The 17,895-nt window shown below is 41.6% G+C and overlaps 3 protein-coding genes across 4 annotated transcripts; 2 read left to right on the top strand and 1 right to left on the bottom strand.

Moving 5' to 3' along the window:
• Positions 1-63: 63 nt before the first annotated feature.
• znf511 (zinc finger protein 511) lies at positions 64-2,768 on the bottom strand. The gene is made up of 6 exons (XM_034551526.1): positions 2,335-2,768; positions 2,177-2,250; positions 1,492-1,693; positions 1,226-1,350; positions 582-851; positions 64-252 (listed from the first exon to the last, which is right to left on the bottom strand). Exons 1-6 carry the CDS (start codon positions 2,506-2,508, stop codon positions 180-182), a joined length of 918 nt encoding a protein of 305 aa, XP_034407417.1. The 5' UTR covers positions 2,509-2,768; the 3' UTR covers positions 64-179.
• A 961-nt stretch (positions 2,769-3,729) lies between these two features.
• On the top strand, positions 3,730-12,600 carry adam8a (ADAM metallopeptidase domain 8a). The gene is made up of 25 exons (XM_034551523.1): positions 3,730-3,866; positions 3,971-4,080; positions 4,187-4,260; positions 4,394-4,472; positions 5,428-5,504; positions 5,883-6,114; positions 6,853-6,930; positions 7,096-7,164; positions 7,795-7,964; positions 8,047-8,128; positions 8,222-8,364; positions 8,464-8,641; positions 8,741-8,830; positions 9,001-9,196; positions 9,293-9,374; positions 9,466-9,646; positions 9,738-9,824; positions 9,909-9,993; positions 10,301-10,412; positions 10,512-10,710; positions 10,876-10,923; positions 11,028-11,078; positions 11,182-11,232; positions 11,345-11,425; positions 11,692-12,600. Exons 1-25 carry the CDS (start codon positions 3,821-3,823, stop codon positions 11,734-11,736), a joined length of 2,646 nt encoding a protein of 881 aa, XP_034407414.1. The 5' UTR covers positions 3,730-3,820; the 3' UTR covers positions 11,737-12,600.
• A 96-nt stretch (positions 12,601-12,696) lies between these two features.
• Positions 12,697-16,623, top strand: spef1 (sperm flagellar 1). Of its 2 annotated transcripts, XM_034551525.1 has the most exons (7): positions 12,697-12,887; positions 13,525-13,636; positions 14,263-14,410; positions 14,569-14,614; positions 15,796-15,877; positions 15,971-16,076; positions 16,405-16,623. In XM_034551525.1, the coding sequence occupies exons 1-7, from the start codon at positions 12,779-12,781 to the stop codon at positions 16,516-16,518; spliced, it is 717 nt and encodes a 238-aa protein (XP_034407416.1). In that variant the 5' UTR covers positions 12,697-12,778; the 3' UTR covers positions 16,519-16,623. The 2 variants fall into 2 exon arrangements, with proteins under 2 accessions (XP_034407416.1, XP_034407415.1); XM_034551524.1 differs by having other exon boundaries at positions 12,704-12,887; positions 15,971-16,523.
• Positions 16,624-17,895: the final 1,272 nt, after the last annotated feature.

Genomic DNA, 17,895 nt, shown 5'->3' with positions numbered 1-17,895 from the left:
CCAAAAGCTTCCACATTTCTTGTCGTTTAAAGATTTCCTTGAGTTGCAGGACTGAACGAATGCTTATGTGCATCACATTTTATTTCAATTCAACGACACATATGACAGTTAATATATTATATCACAAGACAAGAGTATAAAGTTATTCATTTAGAAATCCCTGGAAGACTTGTGGTGATTCATTTCCTCCTTCCCCGACCCCCTCTGAAGCCTCGGACGGAGCTGTGACCGAAGCACACGGTTGTGGGAATCCTGAGAGACAAGAACACAACTGTAGTTTTACATCTCAGATTGTTTAGCGTTTAAATAAGAAAACACTGAAGTAAATATTATGAAGAGCTCAACTTGCATATGTTTTAGTAAAATATTTTGTGCATAAATGATAGAAAGAGCCCTTCCGACAGTTTGCTTAACTACATAGAGGCTTTACCTCAAGAAGAGTGGAATGGTTAACTTCCTAGAGTTAACCAAATACATTGGTTCAAAGATGGCTGACTTAGTCTCTCTTAGTGGGGCTAAAACTGCCTGAGAGGAATTTCAGTAATTCCAGTAATTTCCAAAAGACGTGTTGAGAGACTAACCTGTAGGAGTATCGTGGTTTCAGTGGCTCGGTGCTTGTGTTCTCAGTGCTGTGAGCTGCAGCAGAAAGATGGACGTGCTCCTCAGGAGAGGCAGACTTTACCATGCGAGCAGCTCCTTCCTCACCCACATGCATCTCCATGGAGTCTCCTTGCTCGGGTTGATTGGACAGCACATCACACATAACCTCGCACACACCCTCAGACTCACACACGTCATCCACAACCTCCATGGCCGTGTCTTTCTGCTGCTGTCTCTTTGTCTGCCGGGTTCTGTTAACAAAGATAGAATATTAGAAAAACACAAACAAGGGGATTTGATGAAGATCCCGTATAATTATTTAACACTCGGTCGAAGCCATTTTACTGTTTGTAGGGTCAGAAAAACTATTTAAAAAATGAAGTTAAAGGAATTCACACTGAAGCTGACCATTTAAAGGAAAGTTACACTCTGGCTGAAATAAAGCAGCAAAGATAATCTCATTCTATGAAAAAAGAAACATTGCTTCAACTCAAGGATTTTAATTCAGAGGTATAATTCCTGTTTACGATAAATAACATGGACTATCCTTGACTGAAACTTTGCATATAGAAATATTTCTACTGAGGATGTGCTGCCATCTAATGGACATAATATGCAGTCTTACCCTCTGTCCTTCTTGGTTTTGTCAAATCTGAAGTCTGGAGGATACTTGTGAATTTGTATTAGGTGGTCCTTCCTGAGTGTGCTAGTCCTGAACTTCTGTCCACAGCCCTCCACTAAACACTGGTACTGAAAAGTGTGAAGGAAGCATCATGGACACTTAGTATTAATCTTCAAAGAATAGTTCAAATCTTTCAGTATTTACAGTTCCTTTGCTTTACGAGACCAACGATGTCATGGAAAAGGACACGTCATCAGCCTTTAGCTCACCATATCTTGCCTCTGGGCGAGGATGGTGAAGAGAGAGTCGTGCCACTCCTGAATGTGAATGTCCAGGAGCCGGGCACTTGGCAGGGAGCGACGACAGGAGCAGCACACGTGTCTGTGAAGGGAGTTGTAGTGGTGCTCGTACTCCTCCAAACTAATGAAGGCTGCACTGCAGCCGGAAATGTGGCAGGCAAACTCTGACACACTGAGAAAAGGCCAGAAGAGGAGGAAGGTGATCCACACTGGCATCACAAAGGGCTGCAGTTACACAGCAAAGGATCCACAGCTGTGAGCAAAGGAATTCACATTTCTGGACCAGTTTGTTGTTTGTTTAACTGGTCGAATATAGGAGGAATGTATCAATATAAATGTGTTTTTGGCGGGTATGATTCTCATATTTGCTCTTACGTCCCAGAAATTACAACTATGCCTTTAGTCTGTGAAATCTTACCACACGTCTGATGCGTAAGCTTTAAAACACACAATGATCTATGTATTGGTCCGATTTCATTTTTCTTTCACTCACCAACAGCTCCTTCATTAGCAACACTGTGACGGTAACTTGGGAAAGACGATTTAAATTAATGTCAATGTATAACTCAAAACAAGCTCACAATCGGTGGTACTTATCCTGACATTGTTTCACTGAGTAAAAACATCTCAATGACCTCGATCTCGGTGCGCATACCTGAGCGAGGGCTTGTCGTCCGCCTCTGAGACGTAGAGGTCCTGCAGGTACATGTGTCTGTGGATGTCCCCGTCCTGTGAATGACATGCAGCTGTTATATGGGGGCTCCCGCAGAATGAGCACGTTCACGGTCAGTCGGAGTTCTTAATGGCCGTCACCTCAAAGAGCTCGTGATCCCGGTGCAGGTGGATGAGCTGCGGGGTGAAGATGAACAGATCCCCCTGCTCGTCCTCACTCGGCCTCCCTGTGCTTCCGGACGAGCAGTCTTCATCGCAGCTCTTCACTGACGAACGCGCATCCGTCACAAGTCGGACCAACTCGGGCTGCAGCATCGTTTCCAGGTGTTCTTACCCAAGTGGAGAGCTTCAACTTCCCGCCAGGGGGTTTCTGTTTGGGTCGTAACCGTCGCGGAATAACGACGTCATCTAATATGTTTGACTGCGGTTGTCAAATATAGAAAATGGTGCGTTGTCGCCACCAACTGGCCAGACTCAACATCCACGTCGGGGTCTTAGTTAATTTGATTCAATTTGTTTGGTACTATTGTAACAGACTGTCTCATGTGTGTTGCTGTTGGAGATGATATGTCCCTGCGGCGTTGCCGTAGAGAGGGAAAGTAACTGGACTGTGGGGGAACAACATAAAGTTGAGAGTGAAGCCGTGGGCTGAACGACATGTCCGATCTCCCGACTCCGTTTATTGACCGGTTATAAGTGAGCCTCACACGAACCCAGAACGCTCGGTTACACTATGAACAATTTACAATTAGCATTACGTTAGCCATGTGTGTAAATCGTACATCCTTAATATATTTGTATTGAATTGATGTAACGTTACAGTAGACAAAATTAACTTTCGTCTCACAAGTAGACGAAAGTAAATGTACAACTATCTCTCTTTTTTTAAAAATTAGGGTGGGAACTTCGCCTGCAAATAAAGTCACTCGGGAATATGTTTCGATTGTAATATAGTTCCGCAGGTATTGTGCAGGACAATAACTGTCCTTGTTTATAGTGTGAAAACACAACCTTTGAGCGAGTCTGATACATTCTGTCCTTTTACCAGAAGGGGGCGACAAAGGCCACTAACGAGCTTTAGTGGGTCTACGTCGTTATGGGTAGCCTACTGGGTGTGGCTTTTTTCCTTCTTTTTGGTTTAAATAAGGAGAGTCACATAATTGTATACAATAAAACTGCCCAGTAAAATATGTCAACGCACAGCTGTACTTTGGTGTTAATCTAGTTTTGATTTGGTGATAAATGGGAAAAACAATGTCTCAAAGAGAGAAACACTTTCAAATAGGCCTAAAGTCTCACAAATAACGATTGAGGGGAAATTGAGGGCAGCTCCCACTTTCTTTTTCAAGAAACTAAAAATGTGTACACGTTTTCTAAACGAAGTGTATCAAAGCGTTTTAATCCCCGTAAAATCGTGTGGTTTAATTTATAGGCTCACGCACATTTTGTAAAAATTAATTTAAAAAACGTCAAACTTTTTCTCAAGCTCCGGTTGTGACTCATGTGGTTTGTCAACCTCAAATGGTAATTCTCAGGATATTACACAGCAAAGAGGGCGGAGTGCTGAGGAGCCTTTTTTCTTCCGACTGCCAAGCTCACAATGACAGAGTGCGTCCGGTAGAGCAACATGCCATATTCTGGATCTTTTGTATGGATTTTCCTCTCTTCATGGGGTACGATTTATATATATTTATATATATTTCTTTTTTTTTTTTCTTTTTCTTTCTTTCTTTGATTCTTTCTTTCATATCTCATCAAATATCCCCGATACTTGCAGGAATAATTGCGGGCAGTGTGAGGACTCTACCTCATGTGATGAAGTACCAAATAGTGATACCTCAGAGGCTGAGGGAGACATCTCTCATTAATGATGCGGCTACACACCAGGTAACACACTCTACTGTACAATTCTGATCGTTTTTTAGCTTTGGGAAGTTGTGTTAAAGTTGAATCTTCTCTCTTTCTCTCTCTCTCTGTGTGTGTGTATGTGTAGAAATACCCTGATGTACTCCAGTACTCTTTGACAATTGCTCGGCAAAACTACACACTGCACCTGGAAAAGAACAAGTGAGAAAACTTAAAATGTCTTGCACTATGTATTTAGCGCATTTATTTCTGAGTATGCAGGTCCGTACATATTGTACTTTCTTTCTTGATGTGTCAATATTATTGACGTAAAAAAAAAATCTGTTCTTCTCAGAGATCTTGTTGGAAAAAACTTCTCTGTGACACACTATTCTGATCAGGGCACCCAAGTCACAACTACTCCAGATCTTAAGGTATGTACAGTATATATACCGTGGCTTTCTGTCACTTCTATTTCCCTATCAATATCTAATCCTTGTATTTATGATCATCTTGCATTTTAATGTGATGTATCAGAACCAGGCTGTGTTGTGGAAATGTAGACTGTAAGCCTTAAATGTATATTCTTAATTGTAATTTACAAAGTGAGTTTACTTAATCTGATAATCCAATTGCCATTTTGTTTCACTTTATTCATTCTATTTGAATTACTGAATAAACAGAGATATGGGCGATTCAGATGTCTGGAATCAGGCTTGTGTAATACTTCCAAAGATGTATTTTACTGTCCAGGAACGAATGAAAGAATGTACAACATATAATTTCTCCCCTGTCCTCTCATTTTGTCACATTTGCTTTCCAGTTTTTGGTCTTTTTGCAGTTTTGTAAAACACTGGTCGTTCATTTGGTCTCAGTCTAAAATCAAAGTATTAGCTCTGAAATGTTAAATACAAGAAAGGGTTTGAAAAAATGCAGATCTTCCTGCACTTATGAGTAGAGCTTTTCCCACATATACATCACATTACCTGTCAATGCTGTACAATTATGAAAGCCATTAAATCAATATCTAATTACAAAAACTAGTTTTCGTCATCATTTCCATCTACGAACGTCTTGTCACTCAATGCACCTGCAAGTCATTTCTTATTTCAGAATATTTGATGTCCCAATACATTTAAGTTTCTCAACTACAGAGTTTCTCATTATTGAACGTGACACCATGCACCCACTGTAATATTTGAGTCGTATGTGGAAGAGGAATTGACATCACAAGGTTGAGTCATTTCAGCTTACCATGACACAACCTATGTACAATATTATATTCTTCAAATCAGACCACATTTTTGCACTTTGCGTGATAAAAGAAAACTGAGGAGTGAGTTTAGATTTGTCCTTTGAGTCTGTGACAGATAATGAATGTCTGTGCAGGTTCACTGCTACTACCATGGGCACATCGTGGGAGTAGAGGACTCCTCTGCCAGCGTGGGACTCTGCTCTGGAATAAAGTGAGTAATTCTGGATGTGAATTCTATTTTGCATTCTGTATCTCTAATTACAATAGTTTCTCAATGTAGAGTGCCAAACTGAATGCTCCCCATAATGATTTGAGACTAAAAGTGGCCCACTGTGACTCACGACCAGTGTGTCCAATCCAAAGAGAGGATCAGTCTCGTCGCTCTGTGTCTGAGATACAGTAACCTAATCAACAAAGGCCTCGCAGAGCTGCCTTCTGTCTGCTATGACAACATATTAGTGTAAATGTCTGCAGAAGCTGGGAAGCATGATACACAAAGGCAAGTTCAGTAATATAGAATAAGATATGCTGAAGGAAAAAGAACATGGTGTCCTGTGTCCACTCTGAAGTTCCAGTTTTGCAACTACAGGGGCTTCGTGCGTCTCCAGGACCAAATGTACCTTCTCGAACCTCTGGCCGGCGCCGAGGCGGGACAGCAGGATGACAGACAGAGCTCCAGAGCTCACGGTGACGAGGGTCTCCATGCTGTTTACAACTACAAACACCTGAGGAGGAAGAGGAGCTCCTGTTCCCATGGAAACACAACCACGTTCTACGATCACGGTGCTCGTCCGTCTGGACTGTTCCAGCACGGCAGCCTGGTAAAGACGCACAGGGTGGACACTTACAGAAATACACCAGTGTTTGAAGCTTACAGCTGATTTGTGCTGCATTCCTACATTTAATAATTGTACAAAAAACAACCAAGAAAGGGGTATACAGTAAAATACTACTTTTGACTATAACTTTGAAAAGTATCACATCACATAATAAACAGTTATTGTATTATAGTAGTTATGTATTCAAATGTGTAATATAAACACTTTTCCCTTGGTATTTAAAAAATTCACATACGTTTTTGTTGCACTATACATTAGCATTTAGGTCAATGTAACAATTTGAGACAAACAAAGGAAAAGAACAAAGGGAACCTGGTAAAAAAAAAAGGAGGAGAGACATAATAAATCAGAAGATATTTAGAAATTATTACTGGATGTGACGATTAACTTAAATTAAACATAATTTTGCATATTTCAAGAGACAAAGTCATACTTTTGCTTATTACTAATTCCTTATGATGACTATTAATGTATAGCAACAACACACCTCTGCTCTGAAAACATTTGGACTATGAAACACTAAAAACTGTCGGTTGTTAAATCTTAAACCAAAAAGTTTGTATTTGTTTATTTTACAGTTTGTATCTCATTTTTTATCCTATTTTATATATTTATTTTATGAGCACTTTGTTTGAAAGATGCTGTTCAAATAAAGTTACAAAACAGATACAACAGATATATTAAGTATTGTTGACATCTTCCACCTTTTGTCTTATTCAGAAAAGCCGAGCCCAGACCAAAGAGCGAACAGGAAAACCCAAGACAGTGGAGCTGGTTGTGGTGGTCGACCACACGGAGGTTAGATTCTCTATTTTCCTTTCTCTATATGAGCCGGTTATTGCAGATGCAGCCTACTAATGATGATGGTCTGCACGATAGACATTTCCCGTACGAAGTAAATTATCTTTTATATTTGAGATGTTGTTGGTTGTATTACTAATTCAAACAATAATTTGTTTTTAGTATAAGAAGTTTGGCAGTAAGAAGACAATAGAGGCCAGAGCGCTTGAAATAGCAAACCATGTGGACAAGGTATGTTTGTTTCTATGTTGTTTATCAGTTACAATGATTCAACCTTGTTATGTAAAAAAAGCACTAATCTTTGGATAAAATGATCTGGGACAGTAAAATTATTCTCAAGTTCAAATGAGTGTCGAAGCTTAATGTTGTGCAATTTTAAGCACATTTACCTTCTGGACTAATCAAGTATTCTATTTATTTTTTACCAGTATTTGTATTTGTATTGGAGGCAGATAAGACTTCCAACAAGGCAGCACAGCCACGTGTAGGGCACTTGATCAGACATCACTTTCACTGTTGATTAAATACAATAAATATGTCCTGATACTATCTGTTCTTTACTGACTGGAATATGAACAATCAAAAGACAAGTTCTCTCACTGTGAAAATCTAACTTTAACTGTGAATCTTCTCACCTAAGCTGTTATGTTTCACACATATCTCACAATCCTCTTTGCATACTCTGAAAGAGAAGAGTCCAGCATGAATGCATCATCAGACTGTACTAGACCCAACAGTGGTTTTCCTGTGGCAGCATTATAGATGATTGGTTGTGTTATTTGTAGCATTACTTGACAATTCATTCACTTTTTTGGTTAATTTCCACTTTCCAGTTTGTGCTTACATGCTGCTCTGTTTCAGCTGTATCGCCCCGTGGGTGTTCGTGTGATGCTGGTCGGTCTGGATATCTGGTCACACAAAGATCAGATGGAGGTCAGCACTAACTCTGAGCTCACCCTCAGTCGCTTCCTCGAGTGGCGTCGGCAGAGCCTGCTCCCGAGGACCAAACACGACAACGCACAGTTCATCACGTAAGACGCAGCTGTTTTTAACTCGCCACTAAAGAGACAAATGCCAAGATGATGTGTTAAATGTTTCTTCTTCCTCACTCAGAGGTGTGGACTTCGATGGTTCCACTGTCGGCTTAGCCAACACCAATGCAATGTGCACCTCTAACTCTGGTGCTGTCAATGAGGTAAATATACTTTCTTGTAAAAAATAAATAAAAGCAAGTCAATGGGAGTTGTGTGATGTTAATTTCTACTCCACTGTTGTTTACTACACACAGGACCATAACACCAACTCAATAGGAGTGGCCTCTACTATTGCACATGAGATGGGTCACAACCTGGGCTTGTCCCATGACTCTGAAAACTGTGTCTGTGGCTCCTTGACATCAAAAAGAGGTTGCATCATGGCTGAGAGTGTTGGGTACGCTCAGTTTCTCATATGCACATAAACTCCTCAAAATCTACTTTTCTTAAACCCAAAGTAAAACTAATATCTACCTTCTGTTTTCTCTTTCTGTAGCCTTGTGTATCCAGAGATGTTCAGCAGCTGCAGTCAGCAGCAGCTCAGCAGGTTCTTGGAGGAGATCAACCCTGCCTGCCTGCTGGATATTCCCGCTACTCATCGCATCTATGGAGGGCCGGTGTGTGGAAATGCCTTCCTGGAGCCTGGAGAGCAGTGTGACTGTGGCACTGCAGAGGTATGTGCAGCACACAGTGTGCATACATATAATCACACAACCAAAGCACTCAAAAGAGATGACTTGTTAATGATCTGCACCCCTCTGTCTGACTCAAAGGAGTGCAAGAATCCTTGCTGCAACGCGACGACCTGTACACTAAATGCAGGAGCCCAGTGTGCAGAGGGAGAGTGCTGCCACAACTGCCAAGTAAGTAATAATCACTATGTCCTCTCTACTGTAGCTGAAGTCACACTGATGATAAGTGTGTTACCATATAGCGAGACACTGTCTGACTCTGCCATCTGGCTGGTAATGCGTGAGTTTTCATATTTCAGAAGTTGGTACATCACCATCTGTGTTTTTTCTCCGCTCTGCAGCTGAAACTGACAGGCAGTGTCTGCCGACCAAAGACTGGAAACTGTGACCTGGCAGAATACTGCACTGGCTTCTCTGCCTCCTGTCCGACTGACGCCTACACCCAAAATGGCCTGTCCTGCAACCGAGGAAAAGGATACTGCTATAATGGACAGTGTCCCTCACGACAGGAACACTGCCAGAGACTCTGGGGACCAGGTATTACACAAGGGAATTACGGTCTGATTTAGATGTTCCTTGATAAGTCAAGACTCGTACATCTGCAGCTATCTTGTTTGCTATGATTCTGCTTAGATGCTGACGTAGCTCCAGATGCTTGTTTCCACAAGCATGGAAACTGCAGAAAGACACTGTTCAGCCAAAGATGTTCAAGCCGGTATGTAATCAAAATCCATAACAGCACTGCAATAGTGCGTATTAATAGTCTGATATTGTTGGTATCATTGCTTTGTGGTTTTTGGTTCCAGAGATCAATCCTGTGGGACACTGTTCTGCTCTGGAGGCTGGGAGTTTCCTGTGACATCCAGGAAGTCCTTCTACAAAGTAGGAAATGGAGACATATGCAATGAGGCAACTATGAACCCTGAAGATAACTACCCTGCAGATCTGGGCATGGTGCCAGTTGGTACTAAATGTGGCCCCAACATGGTAAGAAAACTGCCCATGCTGCTATTAGCAGTTAGCATTAAAAAAAACTTTTGTAGACTCCAGATAAGCGAACTGTGCCAATGTCTTTCAGGTATGTTACAATCAACGTTGTCAAGACTTTAAAAACATAAAAGTGTACGGAACAAATGACTGCTCGGCCAAATGCAACAACCACGGGGTGAGAAATCTGTTATCCTCTCAACCCTTTGGAGCGCTGTATAGCCATGATAACGTGACTGACTGTGAGTGTGATCTCTGGCAGGTTTGTAACCATGAGAGTAAGTGCCACTGTGACCCCGGCTGGGCCCCACCTTTCTGCAGTGTGGAGCAGTCAGAACTCCCTGAAGGTATCGTACGAGTCCTTATATGCTTCAACTTTCGATTGCCATGCTTTACACATGGCTGTGTGTGTCTGTTGCTCTTCTGCTTTGTTTTTCACCAGGATGTACTACTTGAAATGTATCTCTCATGGACTCAAACAAATGTGCTCTGTTCTCATGAACACTGATTTAATGGAATTCCCCAGTCAGTGGGTACAAATGCAGTAATCATGTTACAGTGCATTTCGTACCCTGAGCGAGTGACGTACTCTGTATCGTGCTCTTCCCTCAAGGAATATTGTCACAATCAATGTGTGTTTGTTTGTGTGCACAGATGCAGGTCTGGTGGTGTTTATTGTGTCACTGGTGGTCGGCTTACTCCTGCTGTCGGTTCTGGTTATTGGGAGTCTGATGTGCTTCATCAAAAAAAAGCGACCTGCAAAGAGGTACAGAAAACTATCCGTCTGTGTTTGTACATTTAGCCCCATAGACATTTCCATTCTGTCCATTCTTTAATTTGAGCATCTGTGTGTATTTCTTTTTAGATGCCTCCAGTCTACCTCAGGACAATCCAACCCGTTGTTTCGGTCAATCGGTGCACGAGGCAGCCCTCGTCTTGGGTCCACACACATCAGCCGGCCTACATTTGTGGAATCGTCCGCCACTCAAGCCTGCAAACCTCTGTCCTCTGCTACTGCCAGACCACATACTGGAGCACTGAAGCCAAGCAGAACAGCTCCAGTGGTGAGCTCCCAATACACAATGACGACGGATGAGCTCCAGGGATATTCTAAATCATTATTGTTAAGCCATCATTGTTAAAAAAGCTGCAAAACCCAGTAATATTTATGGTTAAAAAAGACTAATCAAGCTTTCACCTTCACTAATCTCTGATTTGGTCTCTTACAGCCACCTAAGAAAATGTCAGATGTGCCTCAGCCATCAAAGATTCAACAGGTAATCTGATCTGCTGTTTTGTCTTTATTTAAATGTAGCGTTGTGTATGTGTTCTTTTTAGATGTCTATTGTATTTCAACCAATAATCTATTGCTTTCATTTAGGTTGAAAGGCTGTTCATGCAGCCTGTTTCAAGCAAGCCAATCTATACTGAGGTAAAATTGCATATAGAAATATCGTATGTTCTTTTTAAGGGCTCTAATAGTTTGCTTTGTTAAATTGTGTATTCATTTTCTTGTCTTTTACCTTTCTTGTCAGAATAAGCCACTACCTCCATCCAGACCTCTGCCACCACTTGCTATAAAGCCAGTAAGTGACATTGCAAGTCATTTTACCTACAATTTAAATTTGTTAGCATTCACACGTTTAACTGTTCTTGCCTTTGCCACTTCCCTTAAAATGTGATCATCTACTCTCTAAGATCATGAAGCCAAAGCCTCCAATGCCTCCAGTGAAGACAAAGCCCTCTTCGGTCCGGTCTCCGCTGCCACACACTCAGCTGGTATGTATTCAGATGGCAGCAGAGCCAACATGACTTTTCTAAATCCTCCAAATCCTGGCAGCTGGTACTCAGACATTCCTACTGTTATTCAAGGCATTCACGTTTATAAGGATGCCTGTACTTTTGGACATTGTCCCAACATAGCAGTGTAATGAGCATGCAGTGGCCCGGTGTTGGGGAGTTAGTAAGCATATAAACTTCTCCTGGCCACCACTGAATACCAAGAACAAGAGACATATGATGTTAACAGTACTTGTTTTTTCTAGCTTGCAGCGAGAGCTGCCCTGATGCCCCCCAGCAGGCCCAGATGACAGAGGGAATAATTCAGCCTGGTGTAAACACTGAGATCCTCCGACTGAGGACATTGTTGTTGTCACACCTAAGAAGGACCTATAAATCCTCTCAGGCAACGCTTGTCTGTTTTAAAGTGGAAGCAAGATCCACTGAAGGATCGGCAATGATTGAAAGAGCTTTTCTGTCACTTATGGTTTCCCTGAGGATTACCGCCGTCTGTGTCTTGGTTATGTAAGCCTTCAGTATGTTGATTGCTAAACCTGAAGCTGTGATTGTGAGACTCAACTTCTTGTGCTTTATAAATGACAAATGGCGATGCTGCCATGATGATGTGTTTTGTATTTTTAACGGAAATGTCTCTCTTCCTTGATACTTGGATATGTGATCACTTAATGAGGCAATTGCACTATTGTTGAGGCGTTAACTGTTTTACTGCTACTATTTCCTCACACAGGGTTTGATACTGCTTTTAAAAGGAATAATGCATTTCGGGATTTTAAAAATGTCGCACCAATGGGTACTTTAGGATTTAGGACATACCACAATAGGTCTGAGTTTTTCCTGAACATTTTTGTACTAACCTTGGTATGCTTGACATCGTGAGACTGAACTTTCACACACCTCTGTTTTTTGTGTTGATTTGATACATGTTGATAGCAGCCTAATTCTCCAAGGGATTTTATATTGTATATTCTGTGCAGCAGGCCCAGCTAGCCCTCCACTCACGTGAACGTGGTCCTTCCTTAAAGTGGTGGTTCTGCCTCAATCTATCCTGCAAACTTTTACCTGAAAAGTCATTTGAACCGTTCATATTTATTGAGCTCTTCTGATTGTCTGTGAGATGGAGATAACAATAAAAGTTGGATTGCACAATCACACAATCAGTGTTGTTCAGTCATTTATCATCCAGAGGCCGTCATCTGGCTCGCCATAGTTAATTAGCGGTTGCTCAGCAACGCCTTAAACAACCTGTTGTCAGGGGAAGCTAACAAGCTAAAACTCAGCAGAGCGATCTGTGTGTTTGTAAACTCTCCAAAAACAGATGTCGATGGAAGAATAATGGACCGAGAACTGAACGAAGAGGAGCTGCAGGCGTTGTACGCGTGGATAGACGGAATATCTCTGTCCCGGCCCAAGAGACACATCACCAGAGACTTCAGCGACGGAGGTACCATTTAACGACGCGCTTCATTCAGCACTGAGGGAGCAGGACCCGACACGTAGTGGCTAGTAAATACTTTGATAGCAGCTAGACGTGAACTTCGATAGTCTCACATCCGGTCATGGACGTCACCTGTACTTTGTATACTTCACTAACTAGTTAATTCACTAACTAACTTGTTAGCTACGTTAGTTCACTAGTCGTGATCTGCTCATTGGCTCGGTGACGTAACATGTCTGCTCACTATAATAATAATAATAATGCATTGAATTTATATAGCGCTTTTCATGATACTCAAAAGACACTTCACATAATTATAACATCCTAAAAGCTAAAAATAAATAAATAAGAATAACTAAAATACAGGTAAAAAAAAAACATAAAACAAATAGGGACTTTCTGAGTCACTTGGACCCTAATAAAAAAACACTAAAAACACCTTTAGCTTTGTGGTCAATATGCCAGACAAGTAAAGCTTAGGGAAGTTGATCTGCTCTAAGGGGGAGGTGAAGGAGGAATGTGACCTCGAACTAACGGGTTCCTCCGTCATCTTTTTCTTGGCTGTTTCGTAGTTTGTCAGCTCAAATGTCTGCTTGTTTGTGTTTGTTTGTTTGTTTATTTACTTGAACTGACTTCTCTGTAGTGATGGCCGCAGAGGTTGTCAAGCATTTCTTCCCAAAGCTTGTTGACCTGCACAACTATATTCCTGCAAACTCCACACCGCAGAAGCTCAGTAACTGGAACCTTCTCAACAGGCAAGATATCACAAGATAACACCTCAGTGTGTGCTATCTCATGTTTATTTATTTGCTTATTCAAAGTGCATGTGTCTGATGAAGGTTGCTGCACCCATAGGCAGGAGACGACTACATGCAGGTTGTAAATAGGAAACAAGGTGCCACAGAGCCACTGCCCCAGAGCTGGAAAGAGTCACATGTTCTAAATCTGACTTTGTCAATATGTCCACATCGCTCCAGAACATTCTAACACAAATACACACTCAACAGAAACGTTGATATCAAGATTGATATCTCTTAATCCAAATGACAGTAAATGCTTTCTGCTTTTCAGTAAAATGTTACAAACATTAAGGCAGAACCTTTGTTGAGCACTACCAAGGGCCTCTGCATCTGGTCATGAGAACCAATCCAACACACACCCACTCATCCTGTCCCAGGCCAGGGATGGGGCCCATAGGCAGCTAGAGATGTATGGCTCTTCACTGTAAACAAAGTGGCACCTTTATCAGTTTATTATCACCGTGCATTGTCATAAGTTAAATCTGCTGTTCCTGTTGTAATTTATTTTGATTTTCATAAGTTATTTATTGGTTATTCCTTATTTCTATTAGAAACATCTGTGTTTTCTTTTCTGTGAACAGGAAGGTGTTTTCCAAGCTGAACTTTCACGTGCCTGAGGACACAGTGAAGAGGATTGTCCTGAGCACTGCAGGAGTGATAGAGCCCGTTCTGGGCGCCCTCAGAGAGAAGATAGAAAAGAAACTGGAGCACCCAACAGAGAATATACTGGTGTGTACTGTCTGTGTGCGCTCAGAGGCATACATAGCATAAGTCCCCTTTTTCTATTTGAAGGCTAATTACTAAATAAATAGTTGCTGTGGTCCTCTGTCTTCCATTGTTGCTAGAAAAACAACCACATTTTGAACACATTTTCCCTCTGAACTCAGGATTTGGAATACTATGAAACCAGAAACCAGGAGAAACCTCATACAGGTAGTTATTCTGTTTTTGAATATGCGCAAAACCTGAAATACCTTTTATTTCTTTCACCAACCTTTCTTTACTCAGTTCACACATTTGTAAAACCGTTATCCTCTGGCCAACATGTCTATTGCCATATTTGGCATTGCATTACGTCACAGGACATTAAGATTTCTGCAGAACTTACAACCAGAATATCCTGTGAAAAAGTCAGTGGAATAGGGAATTCAAATGGATTACAGAAACATTGACTGCTGAATTAACAAGAATGTAATGGCTGTGTTTTGGCTGCACGCCTCGTGCATGATGTGTCATTATGTTAGTTGCATTTGAGAATTGTAATAGCTGACACAGTCAGTCTGTAACCTTGACTTAAATGTGCCTTTTCTTTTAGCACAGGAAGGGAAGTGGGTGTCATTTTAGACTATATTTAATGGTGCTGTATCTACATGTCCGATGACAAACACAAAATCAGCATATTCAACAAACACTGAGGTGTTATTTTGTGTCAGCGAGAACTGTTTGGTGACTGATGTGAAGGTGGATTCTGCCTCTGAAATCTTCTCTACTTCCTTCCGTCTCCAGCCTGTGCTGATATTTCCAGCATTTGTGTCCTGCTCACATCTCTGTGTTAATGCTAATCTCTCCCACAGATAGCAGCGACCACACAGACACAGACATACTTACATTTACCAGCATCAGACAGGACAGATTAGAGAATGCCAACACCTTTAGGGAGTAAATCGGTGACATGTCTTTTTTCCGTTTGCCACACCTCATCTGTCCCTGAAACAACCCTATAAAGCTGACCTCAGGCCAGCACCTCCTCCCTTTGCTCTTTCCTCTTCCATCTAATCCCAATCCGCTATCAGACACACAGCCCAGGTCCCCATATCAGCTCCTAAAATCACCAGATGGCCTTTATCACTGGATTGAGCTCAGCACTGCAGGACTTAAAGGCTTCCTCATTTTTCTCTTCCTCCACCTTCTAATCTTACTTCTCTGGTTCTCCCTCTTTCTGCTCACGGTCTTCGGCTATCTGCCTCCTATCCTCCTCCCTTTGCCCTAGTTGTGTCCGTAAGATTTATTGGATGAGTCCCTTAAGGTTTCTACTAATAGCAGAGTTTTTAGTCATCATGTTATGTTCACATTATAGTTGGAGAAATGTTATAGTTTAGTGTTGTTGTCTACAGAAATGTGTCGGATTGAAGCGATACGTGTGACTCAGACGGCAGGAGAACTGATAAAAGATGAAAAAAGCAGAATGAAAATCGGGTATGACCAAAAATATTTGCTTTGAATATAACTTAAATTAATCAAAAGCAGTGCTCCTCATATTAATGTGTCTTCTGCTTTTTCATTCTATAGTAAACCGCAACAGACAGCACAGTTTTACCCAGACATGGATCCTGGTTTACGACTACTCCTGCAGGAAAAAGAGAAAGCTGTCATGGCTTTGCAGGAGACTGTGGAGGTACGCACGCACGGACACACCAGAGTGTGTGTGTGTGTGTGTGTGTGTGTGTGTGTGTGTGTGAGAGAGAAAGAAAGACGTTTAGATGTGTTTGATACATATGCGTCACAAGCTGTGTCAGCAGTGGTGGTTAGTGAGTCAGTATCTGTTCAGCGGATATAACTTTTTTTCTTCTCTGCCTGTGGTCACATCTGCCTGTTAAGAAATAATAATGACACAGATGGAAGTTTTCATCAGTGAGATAATTCATAGTTTTAGAAATTAACCTCACCTAGTTTTACCACATCCTTTTGCGTGTGTGTGTGTGTGTGTGTGTGTGTGTGTATAGATCCTGCAGATGAAGGTGAACAGGTTAGAGCATCTGGTTCACTTGAAGGACATGCGTATTGAAGATCTGATGCGGCATCTGGAGACATACAAAGCAAAAGGCAATTCACGCTGACATGAAAAGTGTATATTTCAGGAGGATTTCTCTACTATAAATGGTGTATGAGCATTTGAATTGCTGCTTGTTGCTTCTTTGTGAGGAGTGTGTAGAATGTGATTTTCAAGTGTTTATGTATCGACAGTTGTCTTTGACCTTCTGTGCCTTTACACAGCCTACAACTTCTGACCTCAAAGTGCTCAATACATCATCTGACCTCTTTAACATTCCATATTTTCTTTTTGAACATGACAGAGTGGAGCAAATCAGCACAGTAGAGATTTGAAACAGTGAAATGAACCAAACCAAATGATATGCAGCGTCAGGTTTATGACCGTCTGTCTCTCTATCACCGGCCAAGTCTAAAATTACATCATTCATTTTCTATGCAACTCTTGTTCCTGTTCAAGTGTGAAGTTTGGTCAAAGATAGCTTGCAGTTATTAATGACTTAATTTTCCACTGTTTCAAGCACCATTTTCAGAATACATGCAGATGACCAAATATAGTAAACCACAGCTGACACGGATCACAGCCTGTGTTCTGTCTATTGAAATATAAAGCTTACTTCCCTTTCTGTAGTATCACGTAAGTCACGCCAGTGAGATGAAGGTGGGCGGGTTGCTCCACGTTGTCCGTCAGTGTTGGTCTGTCCCCGCGTAGTCTTTGATCCTGACCCCTCTGTTGGTGTAGAACAACAAGAGACAGGCGACCTGCTGAGCTGTATCAAGATCAGCTGATCTTCTTCAGCTGCCTGCTGCTGTGACTGAGCTCTGTCGTGCTGATCATCTTCATACCACCTAATCAATCACCATTATTGAGCTTACAGCAATATAACACTGAGGTACAAATCGCACGTCTCTTTTATCACTCCAAGCTCTGTGGCGAGTTAGTGAACAACTAGTTGGCAAGCCACCGGCATGTTAGTCCAGGTTCCTTTATGTTTGGTCTGCACTGGGCCCGTTACTCTAGTTTATTCAGAAGACATTTTTGCACCATCGACTCCTGTCTTATAACTGTCTCAAATCATTCCTTTTTTGTGGAGCAGCTTATACTCTAATAGAATACGTTAAATAAAAGTGGATGGTGAGACATAGCTAATCAGCTAAGATGGCTTTCTCCATTTTTAACTATGTCCCTTTAAAAGTGAGCACTGTCAACGCAGCTTGCTATTGGTCAACTGTGGAAAATGTAGGACTAAATGTTCACACACAATCCCTCCCGCATAAGTTTTACATGGTGTGACCAGGCCTTAACTCAAGGTAAAATATTTTCTCAGAACAAAGCACCATTCAGAGCCAAAGAAGATACAAATGGTGCCCAGGCTGAGTGGAAGCCCACTCCTTGTGATGCGTAAACTGACCTTTTATATGTTAAATTCATGGACTGCCCCTTT

Source organism: Cyclopterus lumpus, chromosome 15 (genome assembly GCF_009769545.1).
Source record: "Cyclopterus lumpus isolate fCycLum1 chromosome 15, fCycLum1.pri, whole genome shotgun sequence".
In the NCBI taxonomy this organism is placed as follows: Eukaryota; Metazoa; Chordata; class Actinopteri; order Perciformes; family Cyclopteridae; genus Cyclopterus; species Cyclopterus lumpus.
This window is presented reverse-complemented; position numbering and strand designations above follow the sequence as displayed.